General features: G+C 40.1%; 1 protein-coding gene across 4 annotated transcripts in view; it reads right to left on the bottom strand.

Annotated features, from left to right (window-relative positions):
- The window catches only part of dnaaf9 (dynein axonemal assembly factor 9), a 227,511-nt gene that overhangs the window by 169,156 nt on the left and 41,049 nt on the right, over positions 1-17,306 (bottom strand). For 3 of the 4 annotated variants that reach the window (XM_043696504.1, XM_043696418.1, XM_043696328.1), the window contains exons 7-11: positions 15,298-15,375; positions 14,882-14,983; positions 14,363-14,479; positions 13,526-13,581; positions 1,540-1,675 (exon numbers count right to left, since the gene is read on the bottom strand). In XM_043696504.1, coding sequence (XP_043552439.1) covers positions 1,540-1,675; positions 13,526-13,581; positions 14,363-14,479; positions 14,882-14,983; positions 15,298-15,375 — 489 coding nt within the window. The remainder of the gene's footprint in view (positions 1-1,539; positions 1,676-13,525; positions 13,582-14,362; positions 14,480-14,881; positions 14,984-15,297; positions 15,376-17,306) is intronic. The other variant, XM_043696586.1, reaches the window with a different exon arrangement.

The following is a 17,306-nucleotide window of genomic DNA, read 5'->3' as shown; positions in this document are numbered from 1 at the left end:
CTGAGGGACAGGATTTACATGTATTTAAAAAGGCAAGGACTGATTAGCAATAGTCAGCATTGCTTTATGCATGAGAAATCTTGTCTTAAGAACTTGATTGAGTTTTTTGAAGAAGTAACGAAGAGGATTGATGAGGACAGAGCAGTGGACATGATCGAAATAGACTTCAAGAAGGCATTCGACAAGATTTCTCATCATAAACTGGTTAGCAAAATTAGATCTCATGGAATACAGGGAGAACTGGCTTGAAGATAGAAGACAGAGGATGGTGGTGAAGGGTTGCTTTTCAGACTGGGAGCCTCTGACCGGTGGTGTGCCACAAGGATCAGTGCTGGGTGCACTTTTTTTAAAATTATATGGATATGAACACAGAAGGGATAGTTAGTAAGTCTGCAGATGACACCAAAATTGGAGGTGTAGTGGATAGCGAAGGTGGTTACCTCAGAGTGCAATGGGATCTTGATCAGATGGGCTAATAGGCTGAGGAGTGGCAGATGGAGTTTAATTTAGATAAATGTGACATGCTGCCTTTTGGAAAGGCAAATCAGAGCCGGACTTATACATTTAATGTTATGGTCCTGTGGAGTGTTGCTGAACAAAGACCTTGGAGTGCAGGTTCATAGCTCCTTGAAATGTAGAGTTGCAGGTTGATAGGATAGTGAAGGCGGCACTTGGTATGCTTTCCTATATTGGTATTGAGTATAGAGTATCGCTGTTGGGAGGTCATGTTGCAGCTGTACAGGAAATTGGTTAGGCCACTTTTGGAATGTTGCGTGCAATTCTGGTGTATTTCCTATTGGAAGGATTTTGTGAAATTTGAAAGGGTTCAAAAAAAGATTTTCAAGGATGGGGGAGAGGCTGAATAGGCTGGGTCTGTTCACCCTCGAGCATCAGAGGTTGAAGGGTGACCTTATAGAGGTTTATAAAATCTCAAGAGGCATGGATAGGATTAATATGGGGTTGGGTGAGTCCAGAACTCGAGGGTTTAAGCTGAGGGTGAGAGGAGAAAGATTTAAAAGGGATCTAAGTGGCAACACTTTCACGTAGACGGTGGTGCGGGTATGGAATGAGTTGCCAGAGGAAATGGTGAAGGCTGGTACAATTACAACAGCATTTAAAAGGAATCTGAATGTGTATCTGGATAGGAAGGATTTAGAAGGATATGGGCGAAATGCTGGCATATGGGACGAGTTTAGATTAGGATATCTGGTCAGAATGGATGAGTTGTACCGACAGGTCTGTTTCCGTGCTATATATCTCTATGACTATGAGACGCATTATGCAAAGCTACTTGGATGCAACCCAATTTGAAGATGTCCTCTGCCAATAAATTCATGAACACAGTTTTGAAATTCATTTTGTCATCTTAAACTTCCGCTTTCAAGAACAATGAAAAATCCAAACTAACAGACCTGAGGAATAATTTTTTTTTGTATCCATGACAGAAATACAAAGTATTTTAGTGGGAAATTTGCAACAACTTCAAAAATACAAGCATAATCAAATGTATAAAAATAGGAGATGGGAAAAATGAATTACCATATGTCTGGCAGTGCCTCCTCTGTTGTTTGTGTTTCGAACAAGGTGACCCTCAGATGGAAAAGTAAAGCTGTATGAGTTTAAGTTTTCTTTTGTTGAATGACAACCAAAAAGAACGAAAGGTTGCCGGTCAGTGCTGCATAAGAAGCAAAAAAGAAAAAAAGTTATTTTGGAAATTTTTGCCCAATTTCACGAAAAAAGCAAAAGGCTTATATATTATTGCAAACACCTCAATGCACTTTCCAAGCAAAGTATCTTTCTGAAATGTAGTCACTATTCTAACATACAAAACAGGGAAGAAAGTATATGCACAGCAAGCTTCCACAAAGAGCAACGACCAGATAATCCTTTATGATGCTGACTGAGGAATACATTTTGCCCAGGCAAGCAGAAATCACTCTGCCGCTCTTCTTTATCCAACCAACAGGCTGATGGAGCACTGGGTACCGCATTCACCTCCTTCTGAAGAAAAAGATATAAACGAATTGGAAGCAGTTCAGAGAAGGTTTACTTGACGAATGTGACAGTTCTCACATGAGGAAAGATTGGGCAGAGCTAGGCTTCTATCTGCTACATTTTAGTGAGGAAAGAGGTAACGTGACACAAACATACAAGATCCCAAGTGGGCATGACAGGATAAAAGTGGAAAGGACGTCTCCTCTTTTGAGAGAACATACAAGGAGTCATTGTCTAAAAATAAGGAGCTGCCCATTTAAGACACAGATGAGGTTCTTTTCTGCACAAAATGTCCCGAGTCTTTGGAGGAACTGAGTTTAAAATATTTTTAAAACAGAAGTAGTAAGATTCTTGGTAAGCATGGGGAGGAACTATTATAACAGTCAGAGAGAATATGGAGTAGAGGATACAATTAAATCAGCTATGATCTATTTAAATTAGAACAGGTTCAAAGTGGCCATGTCGCCTACTATTTATTTGTACATAAGGGTATCTATTGAGGACCTGATCAAGTGGGGTCCAACACTGTCCAGATGAGCACTATTAAACAGCATCGTTTCTGTCTGATAGACCCAATGCTGTGTTTCCACTGATTTTTCAACCAGTAGAAGGCACCTCTGCTGCACAAACTATTCTTACATTCTCAAACTCAACAAAATAAAGCTTTTAATAAATAATGAAATGTATCCTGGTCATGAGCACAGCTCTGAATATCTTGGACTTTCAGCTGAAATGGGGAATTTAGTGATACTTTATACTTAGCGAGTGAAGTCAATCAACATTTCTAAATCCCCTTAAAATAAATCTCTTTCCAAATACTGTGAAGGTGTAAGCAGAAACCGGCCCTAAATTTTGATTCAGAAATCAGTTTCCATGGTCACATAAAATTGAATTCAATTTTGTACGTACAGATAGGTACAATGGAAAAGATTTGGAGAAAATAAAATTTGTTCTAATTTTCAATCCTACAGAATTCATTTAGATATATTTATTCATTGGAAAGATTGACAGTTTTAAATAGCTATATCAAAAATTACTTCGAAACGTTCCCTGTATTTCGTAATTTAGTCTAAAACAAATAACCCCCTCAACCCTTTTCTCATTCTTACACTTTTGAAAATTGTGGAAGAATTGGGCAAGAACTTTTAACATCAGCATTCGAAAGGAGTACTGAATGTTTTGAAAAACAAATAACCTCACATTAAAGCTAACAGTGTAATAACATCATTTGAATAAGCAGTGTTTGAAGCGCTGACAGACAAGGGGCTCTCTGAACAAATATAGCTGGGTGGCAACAAGAATTTGATTAATCTAAGGGACTAGTAACCAGCTATTGATGATGAACGCCTTATGCTCGGTTTAACTACCTCGGCCTGATAGAGAGAAGTGTTTTGATCTTCACCAGAGTAGATGCCATTTCTCTGTTCTCGGCAGTCAAAATCAATTTTAAACCTGAAGAAAATCAGTTCATATTTCCTTCTGCACTTATAATCTATGACTTTTAACTAATAAGATCTTTTATAAGCAAACCAGCCACCTTGTGTTCATTGCAAACCAGTGAAAGCATCTGGAGAAAAGCAACTCAAAAGCACATTCTGACAAGCATGGGGATTAGAAGGATTGTTTGACGAAATTTAGATTTTAGACTGTACAAGGGATAAATGATACCTACATATTGAAAGCAACTTAGAGATTAATGTCAACAGGATTTCTCCATGCACCTGTGTAATCAGAAGACAATGTTAATGAAAACATTCTAAGATGTCTCTGGAGAAGTGACAGAATAGAACAGACCTTGAGAAAGAAAGAAGACAGCATCACCTAGGGCAGGATGCAGAAGAGATTCACTGGGATGTTGACTAGGATGGAGCGTCTCAGCCGTGAATAGAAGCTGGATAGGCTCTGCTTATTTTCTTTACAAACAGAAGGCTGAGGGAGGACCTGTTTGAGATGTCTAAGATCATGACAGGGACAGAGTTGTTAGGAAGCAGCTCTTCAGCTTAGCACTTGAAATAGTACAACATTTAAAGCTATGAACCAAGTGATGGAAAGTGGGATTAGTGGAAATAGGTTGGCACAGACTGAATGGATGGAACGGTCTCATCCATGCACTGTGAAGATTGATTGTTCACTCCCTGGCTGGGTGAAAGACACACTAAGCAACAACACAAAAGGGACAAAACTATCATAAAACGTATACTATCTCCAGCAGTAGATTGTTTAAAAACAAAGACAACAGGATCATCTCAACTACTCATGAATATGAACTTCTGACAGCCTCTACCCAGAGCCTATTATTCCCTGCCTGCATCTGTCTGGGAAAATTTATAAAGGGATTAGAGTTTTATTTTACAGTATTATACATTGATGGTTTAAAACAGTTTACTTATAGTCTAATTACATAAAATAAGTAGCAAGTACAGAAACATGGTCTTTGCTATTAACCCGGGCCTGAAAATCATGAAATTTGGGGAACTTTGTGTTCTTACTTCAAAAGCTTTAATTTTTGTGCTAACTCTAGATATAGCGGAACATGATTTCTAATGTGCTACCCAGTAAGTCGTGACACTGCATGTGTCCAAAATATACATTCTTCATGTTCCAAAACTAAACCCTTTAGAGAGAAAGAAAGAAAGAAAGAAAGAAAGAGAGAGAGAGAGAGAGAGAGAGAGAGAGAGAGAGAGAGAGAGAGAGAGAGATTACTTGACTTGAAATTGAAAGACTTCAGTTTGCTTCTGACTATTCAGGACTGATCCCAATTGAGCAAAAGCTATGATTACTTTCCTACTTTCTATTCTTTTTCATCTTACTTTATCACAACATTATTTCTATCTTTGCAAATATACTGTTCCTTTCAGGACACTTGGCTACTCAAAACTAGAAACTGACTAATAACTAAGAACTAATTATTAAAATTACCATCCACATGCAAACTTTCATTTTAAAAGTTACAAAAACCACTCAGGTAGTTCATCTAACACTAATAGAAAATTTAATTGTGATGAAAACATTAATTCAAGAGCTAATTTACTTACAATACAGAATCAAGACAATTTGCAAGAATACCAAGAAAGGGAGAAAAAAAAAATTTGTACTGGAGGAAAAGACAGTGCTGATTGGTCTGAGAAATTATCCACTCAGTCAATGTGCCTGGTTTGAAAACTAAAAACAAAGCCTGGTATATAGATTTCAATCATAAACATGACATTCGCCATGGCAATGTCTCTACCAGAGTCCACCTGCAAACCAATCAGCACTCTCCTCTCATGTAGTACAAAAAGGTTGTTATTGTCTTTATTGGTCTTCATGCAAATTGTCGTAACGAGCCTAAAACAAAAAGTTTTGACAAAACGTCAGCAATACTCAGCTTCAGTACTACCAAGTAGTTATTTAACATTATTTCAGCTGAAATAATGTGGAATAACTTTCCTTCCACCTAGAAGTGTTTCCTCAATTCCCTTATCCAAGGAAAGGCATATTGGTATTGAAAGTAGTCCAGAACAGGTTCACTGGGTGATCCTGGATATCTATTAGTTTTCTAATAAGAAGTTGAGCAAGTTGGCGCTGTATTCATTTCAGTTTAGACAAATGAACGACAAACTTATTGAAACATACGAGATCCTTTGGGGACTTTTCCAGGATAGCTGTGGAGATGTTATTTCTCGTTGTAGGAGAGTTTAGGAGCCGATGGATTAATCTTAGAGAAAGGGATCACCCCTTTTAAGACAGAGATGAACAGGAATTTCTTCTATCAGAGAGCAGTAAATCTATGGGATTCTTTCCTACAGAAGGTTGTAGAGACTGGATCATTAAGTATATTAGATTTACAAGAACAATATCTGGACCTCAGGGTTAAGTTATCAGGGGAGATTAAATAGATTATGCCGTTTTCTCCAAAATTTAAAAGGTTAAAGGATAATCTGATCAAAGGCTTCAAGATAATATCAGGAAAACACAGGGTAGAGAAAGATAACTTATTTTGACTGATTGGAGATTCTAGAATGAGGGAACAAAGTCTAGAAATCAGGGCAAGGCCATTCAGGAGAGATGCTAGAACACAGCACAGGAACAGGCACTTCAAACCACCAAGACTACGCCAACAGATAACACCTTTCTAAGCCAAAACCTTTTGCCTCTGTGGTCTGTTTTCTTCCTTTTCCTGCCTATTCATATATCTGTCAAGATGTATTTTAAATGTTTGATCGTGTAATTGGCTCCACCACCTCTTCTGGAAGGGCATTTGAAGTATATATGCTCTCAGTGTAAAAAAAACTTGCCTCTCAAATGTTTAAACTTACCCCTTTTTACCTTTAACCTATGAGCGACAAAGTTTTTTCCCTGGGGTCGGGGAGTCCAGAACTAGAGGGCATAGGTTTAGGGTGAGAGGGGAAAGATATAAAAGAGACCTAAGGGGTAACTTTTTTATGCAGAGGGTGGTACGTGTATGGAATGAGCTGCCAGAGGATGTGGTGGAGGCTGGTACAATTGCAACATTTAAGAGGTATTTGGATGGGTATATGAATAGGAAGGATTTGGAGGGATATGGGCCAGGTGCTGGCAGGTGGGACTCGATTGGGTGGGATATCTGGTCGGCATGGATGGGTTGGATTGAAGGGTCTGTTTCCATGCTGTACGTCTCTATGACTCTAACTGACATTTCCACCCTGGGAAAAAAAGACTCTGACCATCCAATCTATCAACAACTCTCAATTTTATAAACTTGTATCAAGTCAACCCATATCCTTCGACATTCAAGTGAAAACAAACCAGATTTGACCAATCTCTCCTCATAGCTAATACCCTCGAAACAAAGCAAGATCCTGGTAATCTATTTCCGTACCCTCTCCAGGGCTTCTACATCCTTCTAGTAGTGTGATCAGAACGGTACACATTATTCCAAATATGGCCTAACCAAACATGACTTGCCAACCTTTATACCTTATGTCCCTCCCAATGGAGACAAGTGTGCCATATGCCTTCATAGAATCCCTACAGTGCGTAAGCAGGCGATTCAGCTCATGGAGTCCACACCAACCCTCCAAAGCACATCCCACCCAGACACAACCCTGTACTTCACATGACGAAACCACCTACCTACACTATCCTGGACAATATGGGCAATTTAGCCAGGCCAACCCACCTAACGTGCACATCTTTGGACTCTGGCAGGAAACTAGAGTACCCACACAGACACGGGGAGAATGTGCAAACTCCATACAGACAGAGTCGCTCAAGACTAGAATCAAACCTGGGTCCCTGACACTGAGGAAGCAGTGCTAGCAACTGAGCCACCGTGCCACCCTAGGGCCAAAACATATCCCTCAAGACCTTGCCTATTCATGTACCTGTCCAAATCTCTTCTAAACGCACTTCCTCTAACAGTTCATTCCACGCACAAACCACTTGAAAAAAAAGTTGTCCCGTCATATCCTTTTTAAAACTTTCTCATCTCACCTGAAAAATATGTCCCCTATTTTTGAACTCCCCCATCTTAGGGAAAATAACTTGATCTTATCTCTTTCAACAAAGTCTGTATTAGCTATAACATCATAGTTAGATGCAAAATTCCAAGTTAAGTTCTTTGGCCTTACATGTCGGAATCCTTGCATTAAAGCAAATCTATTTCAGACTGCCAGTCCCTCTGTTTGCTAACTCCCTGGTGTCTATTCTTCCTCTCAGCCTTATGACCTTGTTCTCAGACTCCTCATCAGCCATTTTATGTACTGATGTTGTCCCTGTCCCCTTGTTACACCAGTTTAAATCCTCTCAAGTGGCACTATAAAACCCTAGGAAGCACTTTTACACACAAAGGGTGGTAGAGGTTTAGAAAACATTTCCATAAAGAGCAGTTGTTAACTTTATCCAAGAAAGATAATGCCTTTGCTTCAGAGAGAAAAAAAATTAAGGGATCTAGGCCAAAGATAGGTACATATAGTTAGGTCACTCAAGAAAAATACCTCCAGCAGGAAATGCCAGCTCGTCATTTAATCATTAAAAGGAATGATATCAGCAAGTGGAGTAATTGAGGAAAAGGTAAAGATCAAGTCTAGTCTAATCGAAAGGCTAATGAACACAGTGGGACTGGCAGTGTGAAGTGTATTAATTTTAATGTAAGGGGTATAACAGGGAAAGCAGATGAGCTTAGAGCCTGGATTAGTTCATGGAATTACGATGTGGTACCTATTACAGAAACTTGGTTGAGCGACAAGCAGGACTGACGCTCAACATTCCAGGGTTTCAAATGTTTCAGGCCTGATAGAGAAGGATTTAAGAGGATGGAAAGTTTTGTATTACCGATAAAGGAGAATGTCACGGCTGCACAAAGACAAGACATCTGGGAGGGCTCATCCAGCAAGGCTACATTGGTAGCATTTAGGAATAAGCAAGATGCAATCACTAACAGGGTTACACTACAGGCCTCCAAATTGCCTGTGGAGGTTACAGGAACATATCATGGGAAGATGTAAAAACCACAGGGTTGTTGTAGTGGTGATTTTAACATCCCCAACATGGACTTGGACTCATAATTCTACAGGCTCAGATGGGGCTGAATTTGTTAGGTGTACCCAGGAGGCAATAGCTGTACTACACTCTTAGTTCAGAAACTCAGCAAATGCTCCAAGGACCCAGTATGGAATCCCGCCATGCCACATGAAGAAATTTGAATTCAACACAAATCTGGAATTAAGAATCTACTGAAGACCGTGAAACCATTATCAATTGTTGGAAAAAACCATCTAGCTCATTAATTTCCTTACCAGACCTTACTGGGTCTTGCTGATATGTGACTCCAGAATCATAGCAGTGAAGCTGACTCTTAACTGCCCTCTGAAATGGCTGACCAAGCCACTCAGTGCTATCAATTACTACAACATCTCAAGAAAGAAATTAAACCGGAAGGCCCAGCCAGCATCAACTTTGGCACTGGAAACGACAATGGTAGAAACCGGCCTCATGATACTGCAAAGTCCTTCTTACTAACATCTGGCAGGCTAGTACCAAAATTGGGAGAGCTGTCTCACAGATTAGTCAAGCAACAACCTGATATAGTCATATTCCTGGAATCATACCTGACACCACCATTACCATCTTTGCATATATCCTGTCCCACTGGTAATGGTACACAGTAAGGAGGGAGTTGTCCTTGGAGTCCTCAACATTGACTCTGGACTCCATGACATCTCATGGGTTCAGGCTCATCATTGACAAGGAAACCACCTCCTCATTACCACATACCATCCTCCCTTGACTCATGAACCAGTACTCCACGTTGAACAACCCTTGGAGGAAGCACCAAGGATGGCAAGGGTGCAAAATGTACTCTCTGTGTGGAGGATTTCAATGTCCACCACCAAGAGTGGTTCTGCGGCACATTACTGATCGAGCTGGTCAGGTCCTAAAAGACATACTTGCTAGACTAGGTCTCCGACAGGTGGTGAGGGAACCAACAAGAGAGAAAAACATGTGAATTCATGTAAGACTCTGTTAACTCACTTTTGAGATTAGAATCAATCTAAACATTATGGCGGAGGAGAAAGTGAGGTCTGCAGATGCTGGAGATCAGAGCTGGAAATGTGTTGCTGGAAAAGCGCAGCAGGTCAGGCAGCATCCAGGGAACAGGAGAATCGACGTTTCGGGCATAAGCCCTTCTTCAGGAATGTGGAAAGTTTGTCCAGCAGGCTAAGATAAAAGGTAGGGAGGAGGGACTTGGGAGAGGGGCGTCGGAAATTTCCGACGCCCCTCTCCCAAGTCCCTCCTCCCTACCTTTTATCTTAGCCTGCTGGACAAACGTTCCCCATTCCTGAAGAAGGGCTTATGCCCGAAACGTCGATTCTCCTGTTCCCTGGATGCTGCCTGACCTGCTAAACATTATGGCACAGACAGAGAACACAGGGGGCTAATACCTTCAACATTTTATCTGGCTTACACCAATTGTTACAATTAACCTGAGAATGTAACTTTTAAAAAAAAAAGGTTTTGTGATTTACATATGAAAGAAGTGAAACTATCATGGTATTTGAACAGATGAGAGACTCAACAAACAATCAAGGTATTTTTCAACGTATAATTTCAGTTACATCACACTGTAAACTTTTGCTATAAATTCTGTGTACTCCACAACTACCTGGTGAAAGAACGGTGCTCCAAAAGCTAGTGCTTCCAATTAAACCTGTTGGACTACAACCTGGTGTTGTGTGATTTTTAAACTTTGTACACCCAAGTCCAACACTGGCATCTCCAAATCATACTTGACCTCATCCTCACCAATCTGCTTGCTGCAGGTCCACAAGTCGCATCTTCAGATTGAGAATACCCTATGTCGTGTTGTGTGGCACTATCACGGTGTTAAATGGGACAGACTCTAAACCAATCTAGCAACTCAAGACTGGACATCCATGAAGCGCTGTGGCTCATCAACAGCAGGAGAATTGGACTCCAGCAGAATTCATAATCTCATGGCGCAGCATATCACCCACTCAAACACTACCATCAAGTCTTAGAATCAACCTTGGTTCAACGGAGAGTGCAAGAGGCCATGCCAAGAGCAGCATCAGGCATATCTGAAAATGAAGTTTCGACCTGGTGAAGCTCCCAAACAGGACTACTTGCATGCTTGGAAGCGTAAGCAATCCCTCAATCAAAAGAAGATTCTTAGGAACAGGACTTACTCACATTTGGAGAAGAATGGATTTATTAACATAGTTTGTGCAGGGAAGGTCTTGTGTTACAGATTTGATTGAGTTTTCTAAGGATGTGACAAAAATGATTGATGAGGGTAGGGCAGTGAATGTTATCCACATGGACATGACTGAACATTTGACAAGATCTCTTCTGTTATGCTGGTCCAGAAGATCAAGTCATTGGGAATCCACAGTAAATTGCTAAGTTAGATCCAAAATTGACTCGATCATACAAAACACAGATTAGTTGTGGAGACTGGAGGTTTGTGGCCAGAGGATCAGTACTATGATCTGTTGTTTGTAATATATGGATGGATGATTTGAGTGAAAATGTAGGTGTCAAATCAACAAGTTTGCAGATGACACAAAAGTGTTGAATTTGTGAATCATGAAGAAGGTTGTCAAAGAATACAGCAGGATATAGACCAGTTAGAATGTTGGACGGAGAAATGGCAAGTGAAGTTGGATATGTGAAATGATGCATTTTGTAGGTTAAATGCAAGAGGAAAGTATACAGTAAATGGCAGGACCCTTAGGAGCACTGACATACAAAGGGATCTTGGCATGCAAGTCCATAGATTCCTGAAAGTAGCAACATGATAAAGACGACGGTTGGCAAGCTTGCCACCAATCGATCAGGACAATCAATACAAAAGTTGGCAGGTCTTGTTGCAGCTGTCTAAAACTCCGTTAGGCCACATTTACAGTACTGAGAGAAATTTGGTCATCATGGCATGGGTTCAAGTCCCACCTACTCCAGAAGTATACAATAACATCGCTGAACAGATTGGTTAGAAAAATTAGAAAAAATGCGAAAGATTTACCAGAATGTTGCCTGGACTGAAGTGGGTTGGGTAAACTTGGGATTGTTTTTGCTGGACATCAGAGGCTGAGGGGCAACCTGATAAAAGTATATAAAATTGAGAGGGATGGACAGGGTGAATGGTTGGAGTTTCTCCCCCCAGTATGGAAATGTCAAATACTAATCAGACATAGGGTTAAAAGTGAGAGGGGGAAAGTTTGAAGGAGATGTGCAAAACTAGACTGCTTTTTTTTTTTAAAAAGAGTGGTCGGTGCCTAGAACATGCTGCCAGGGAAGATGGCAGAACCAGATACATAGTCATGGAGTCCTACAACATGAAGGCAGGCCCTTTGGCCTAAACTGGTCCATGCTGATCAAAATGTCCATCCATGTTAACTCCATTTCCCTGCACTTGGCCCATATCCTTCTAGTCCTTTCCTATCCATGTATTTGTCCACATGTTGTTAATGTACCCACCTCAACCACTTCCAGTAACAGCTCATTCCACATGCTTATCACCTTCTGTGTTTAAAAAAAAAGTTGCTCCTCAGGTTCCCTTTTATTCTTTCCTCTCTAACCTTAAACTGATGCCCTCTATTCCTCGATTCCCCAACCCTGGGAAAAAGACTAAGGGCATTGACCCTATCCATGCCTCTCATGATCTTATACACTTAAAGATTCCCCCTTAGTCTCCTAACCTCTAAAGAAAAAAGTCCTAGCTTGTCCAACCTCTCTATGTAACTCAGACCCTTGAGTCCTGGCAACATCCTTGTAAATTTCTTCTGCACTCTTTCCAGTTCAATAACATCCTTCCGATAAAAAGGTGATCAAAACGGAACACAATATACCAAGTGTGGCCTCACCAATGTACTGTATAACTGCAACATGATTTCCCAACTTCTATTCTCAATGCTCTGACTGATAAAGCCCAGTGTGCTGAAAGCCTTCTTCACTGCCTACCTATGAATCATTTTCAGAGAACCGTGAACCTGAACTCCAGGATCCCTCTTTTACACTACACACCTTAAGGCCCTACCATTCACCATGAAACTCTTACCTTGATTTGACTTTGCAAAATGCAAGACCTCATATATATCTATATTAAACTCCATTTGCTATTTCTCAACCCACTTTCCCAGCTGATTGAAGCCCTGCTGCAATTTCTGATAGCCTTCCTCACTGTCTATACTTCCTACTTTAATGCCATCAACAAACTTACTAATCATGCCTTGTACATTCTTACCCAAATCTTGATATAGATAACAAACAATAATGGGCCCAGCACTGACTCCTGAGGCACCCCACGAGAAACAGGCCTCCAGTCTGACAAGCATTCCTCCACTATTACCCTCTGCTTCCTACCATCAAACCAATGGTGTATCCAATTTGCCAGCTCGACCTGGATTTCATGCAATCTAATCTTCTGGAATAGCCTTCCATATGGAAGCTTATCAAAGGCAGTAATGAAATCCATATAAAGTACGACTACTGCCCTGCCCCTTGTCAACTTTCCTGATTACTTCAAAGAACTCTAACAAATTTGTGAGGCATAATCTCCCACTCACAAAACCTGTCTTTCCAAAATGCATGTACATCTTATCTCTCAGAATCTCAAGTAACAATAGCAATATTGAAGAGGTGTGTTGTGCAGACACATGAACTGGCAGGAATTTGGACCACACGCAGTCAGATGGGATTAATTTAGAATGGCACTGTTGTAGACCGATGGGTCTGCACTGCTCTATGATAAGTCAATCACTATTTTCATTCCTGTTGGTGTAATACTGTTTTAGCCTGTTAACTGGAGGAACTTTGGAGTTCAAGATATTCAAAATTACTTTAAAAACAAGTTAACAAGATTACTTTTGCTCCATTCAATTTTTTTTTTAAATTGACAGCTTCAGCACTTAAAGACAAAGAGCCAATTTGACAAAATAAAAGGCTACCTCCTCAGAGCCGCAATTAAACAATTTTTAAAAAAAAAAGAGTAAAATTTAGTCACTATGGAAAATACCAAAATAAAAATTTAGCATACATACGCAATTACCTTTTCTCTGTAATTTGACTGGTGATCAACCCATGGCTAAAGTAAGTTCGAAATGGCTGAAAAAGAAAATAAAATGTTGTACATGGATGGAAATAAAATATCTGTGGGAAAAGAGAGAGTACTAAGGTAATCAATGCCAAACTGCCTCAAAGTAATCAATATGGTTCACAGCTTCTGTCTAAATTAAGAGCCATATGATTTTTTAACCATCTGATTATAGACAAGTGACACATCTCTGAAGTATACAAATTCTATTAAATGAAAATATTTGCATAAAATTATTTGCCCTCCAACACACTTGCAGGAAGACGAAGAATGATTATGGTTTGTCCCCCTTCAAAAATAAATTCCTGTTTGATATGTGCATGAACTAGGACCTGCCAGCGGGCATGTGAAGTGCCATTTTGGTTTGAGACTTTGCAGTTCCAACATTCATCGTTAAAATGAGGCAATGTCCTCGTAAACTGAGGCAAGCATCCCACAGGCCAGTTTGGCTACCACTTGCTGCTGTTGCCATCTTGTATCTTCCTCTGGGAGGTGGATGGCCCAATTTTATCCCATTTCCCCACTCCCCAGCATAAAACGCTCAGCTGGGTAAGTTTTTTAACTCAACACTACCACCTCTAGTGAATAAAATTGAAGTAGTACCTTATTTGAATTGTTGTTAAAAATAGAAAGCTTATAGCAATTCAAATTTTCAACCCATAAAGCATGAGCTGATACTCAACTACAATAGTTTCCATCACTTACATCTGCTTCTACAATGGAAGTAGTGGAACAACCTGCAGCATCCCCTGCAGGGTTTAAAAGAGACAGGTTTAATTTCATACCCCTTACCATCATGCCTCCAGTTAGTTGATCCATGGAAGAGCATTGGTGTTGAAAGCCATGGAGTAGCTTGCAGCCCATTTGTCTGCTCTTCCATCTAAAAGTAGTATATGTGGAGGCAAGTGGCTGTGAAAGGGGCAGGGTAAATAAATTCAGGAAAGAAAATAGGAGAACAGTTTAATGCAAAACAATATTTGGAACCAAAACCAAGTAAACCAACCTTTAAAAGGACAGTGAGAACTCTAAGCCTTGGGGATTTGACCCAAAACATTGCACCACCTGTTTCAGAACAACATTTACCTTCCACTCTGCTCCAAAACCACAACCAGAGTTGTAAGAAGAGCTTTTAGTCAGACAGTCCACAGAATTAGAAATTCAGCTTTGTGAATCGAAGCTCAATCTAAAATTCTTCTTTCTAATCAATTTAGATATTTTAGAACACAATATTTTCGCTCATCATTTTAAACTGAAGAACTGCAATAAATGCTCATGGGATAAGGTATACTGCAATAATTATGTATTCCCCACCTCTCCAGCCTGTGCCTCGGAAAGATCCAGTATTGAGGAAGAGGACTCAATGTCAAAGTTGGAAAAGAAGCTTGCCCATTGTCTGTCAAATGCTGTCAAATCCTGAAAAATTCAAAATGGACAAAAGTACATACAGCAAACAAATTGTTAAGCTCCTCAAATTTACAGTTTTCCATAAGCAATGTTTTCAGTTTTCACTTATAATATCACACAAACAAATATTTCTACTATATATATAAATTCCTCAGGTCTCACCCAATTAAAAAGTTATATTCCAAAATACGACTTATCTAATTTAAGAAATGCAACTTTAACCTGCATTACTCTTAGAATGCAACCAATGCATTCCTCATTGCAAAGCAGCTCTAACCAACATTTAGAAACTAAAGATAACATATTAGTATTTATTGAATTACCTCAGAAATCAAGACTTCCAGAGAGACTGGATCCAATTTGTTATAAGTCTGCCACAGCTCCTCGCTAGCGTCAAATAACTAAAATTAAAAGAAAATTATAGGCAATTTATAAAAGACTATTATCAAGTTGAGAAGATTTCAAGCTCAGGTTGAGGCTCTGGATGTAGGTTTGCTCACTGAGCTGGAAGGTTTGTTTTCAGACATTTCATCACCAGAGAAGGACTTATTAGAAGACCCAAAGAGACCAAAACCACCAACTTCATCAGCAAGGACATTGTCGTCAAGCTAGTGGACCTATGTCTTACTACCCAATTCACCTTCAACAACAAACCTACAGACAAACCAACGGAACACCCATGGGATTTCCGATATCAGGGTTCTTAGAGGCAGTAATGCAGAGAATCAAACAAACAGCTCTGCTAACCATCTAACTCAAACTCTGGGTCCACTGTGTGGATGACACCTTTGTCATCACTAAACAAAACAAATTAGAGGAAACCTTCAAGACCAATCAATAATATCCTTACTGGTATAAAATTCACTAAACAAACAGTGGAGGAAAACAACAAACTACCATTCCTAGTCTTCGCAGTAGGGTAAACAGTGAATGGAGAGCTTCAAACCAGTGTCTATAGGAAAACAACATGTACAGACCAAATATTGAACTACAGAAGCAATCATCCCAGCATCCACAAATGAAGTTGCATCAGAACATTATTTCAATGTGGCACCACACACTGCAACACAGAGGAACTATGCAGAGCAGAGGAAAATCACTATACAGTGTATTTAAAAAGAACGGGTGCCCAATGAACAGTCTGCCAATTTCTGAGCAACAAACCCAAACAAGCAGACAAACCATGTCCAGAATCCTTAGCCACTCTCCCCTACATCGAAGACATTTCGGAATTTACTGTCAGACTACTCAGACCCCTTGGCATCAAGGTAGCCCACAAACCCACCAACACACTAAAACAGCAGCTAATGAACTTGAAAGACCCCATACAGACAACAAGCAAAACTAATGTCATTCACAAAATACTTTTCAAGAACTGTAACAAACACTACATTGGACAAACATGCAGAAAACTAGCCACCAGGATACATGAAAACCAACATGACCCTCTCTCACTAATATCCTTACATACAGATGAGGAAGAACACCACTTCGACTGTGACAACACATCCATCCTAGGACAAGCCAAACAGAGACATGCACGAGAATTCCTAGAAGCATGGGATTCCAACTGGAACGCTCAACAAACACATCGACTTGGACGCCATTTACCATCCGCAGGAAATGATGCCACCACAGGAAATGACATCACCAACCCAAGGAAAGCCAAACATTTCAACAGAAAGCGGACTACACCACCAGTGCGTCATTCGGAGGCTCACTTAAGAAGTTATTTAATATGGTGATGAAATGTCTGGAAACGAACCTTCCAGGTCAGCAAGCAAAAGTACATCCAGGATCTATTATTAATAACACTTTTCTTCAAGTTACATAGAAATTTAGTTCAAGGTTTGCATAAAGACATGTAGCTGTGGTGCTGGCTGCCATAGTTTTGGGTATACTTGCCCAGCTGGGAAGTTGATTTGCAGAAGTTTCATCCCTATCTAGGTAACATCTCTATGCTTTGAAGCCTCCTGTGAAGCGCTGCTGTACTGTCTCTTCTGGAATTTATTTGGTTTCATTCCTGCTGCTTCCGGTTGCAGATTCCCATTGTTTATTACCGTAGTCAGTTTACTTGGTCGAGGTCAGTGTGTTTATTAATGGAATCAATGAATGAGTGCCATGCCTCTAGATATTCTCTGCCTGTCCTCTGTTTAGCTTGTCTTATTATTGTTGTGTTGTCCCAGTCAAATTTGCAGTCCTTTTCATCGGTGCGTGGCTACTAGGACAGGTGGTCGTGGTATTTAGTGGCTACTTTGTGTTAATGGATACAGATTGCCAGTCGTCTACCTGTTTGCACTATATAGTGTTCCATGCAGTCTTTGCAAGGAAT

Source organism: Chiloscyllium plagiosum, chromosome 1, assembly GCF_004010195.1.
Source record: "Chiloscyllium plagiosum isolate BGI_BamShark_2017 chromosome 1, ASM401019v2, whole genome shotgun sequence".
Classification (NCBI taxonomy): Eukaryota; Metazoa; Chordata; class Chondrichthyes; order Orectolobiformes; family Hemiscylliidae; genus Chiloscyllium; species Chiloscyllium plagiosum.
Note: the sequence above shows the minus strand (reverse complement) of the source record. Positions and strands in the feature narration are given on the sequence as shown.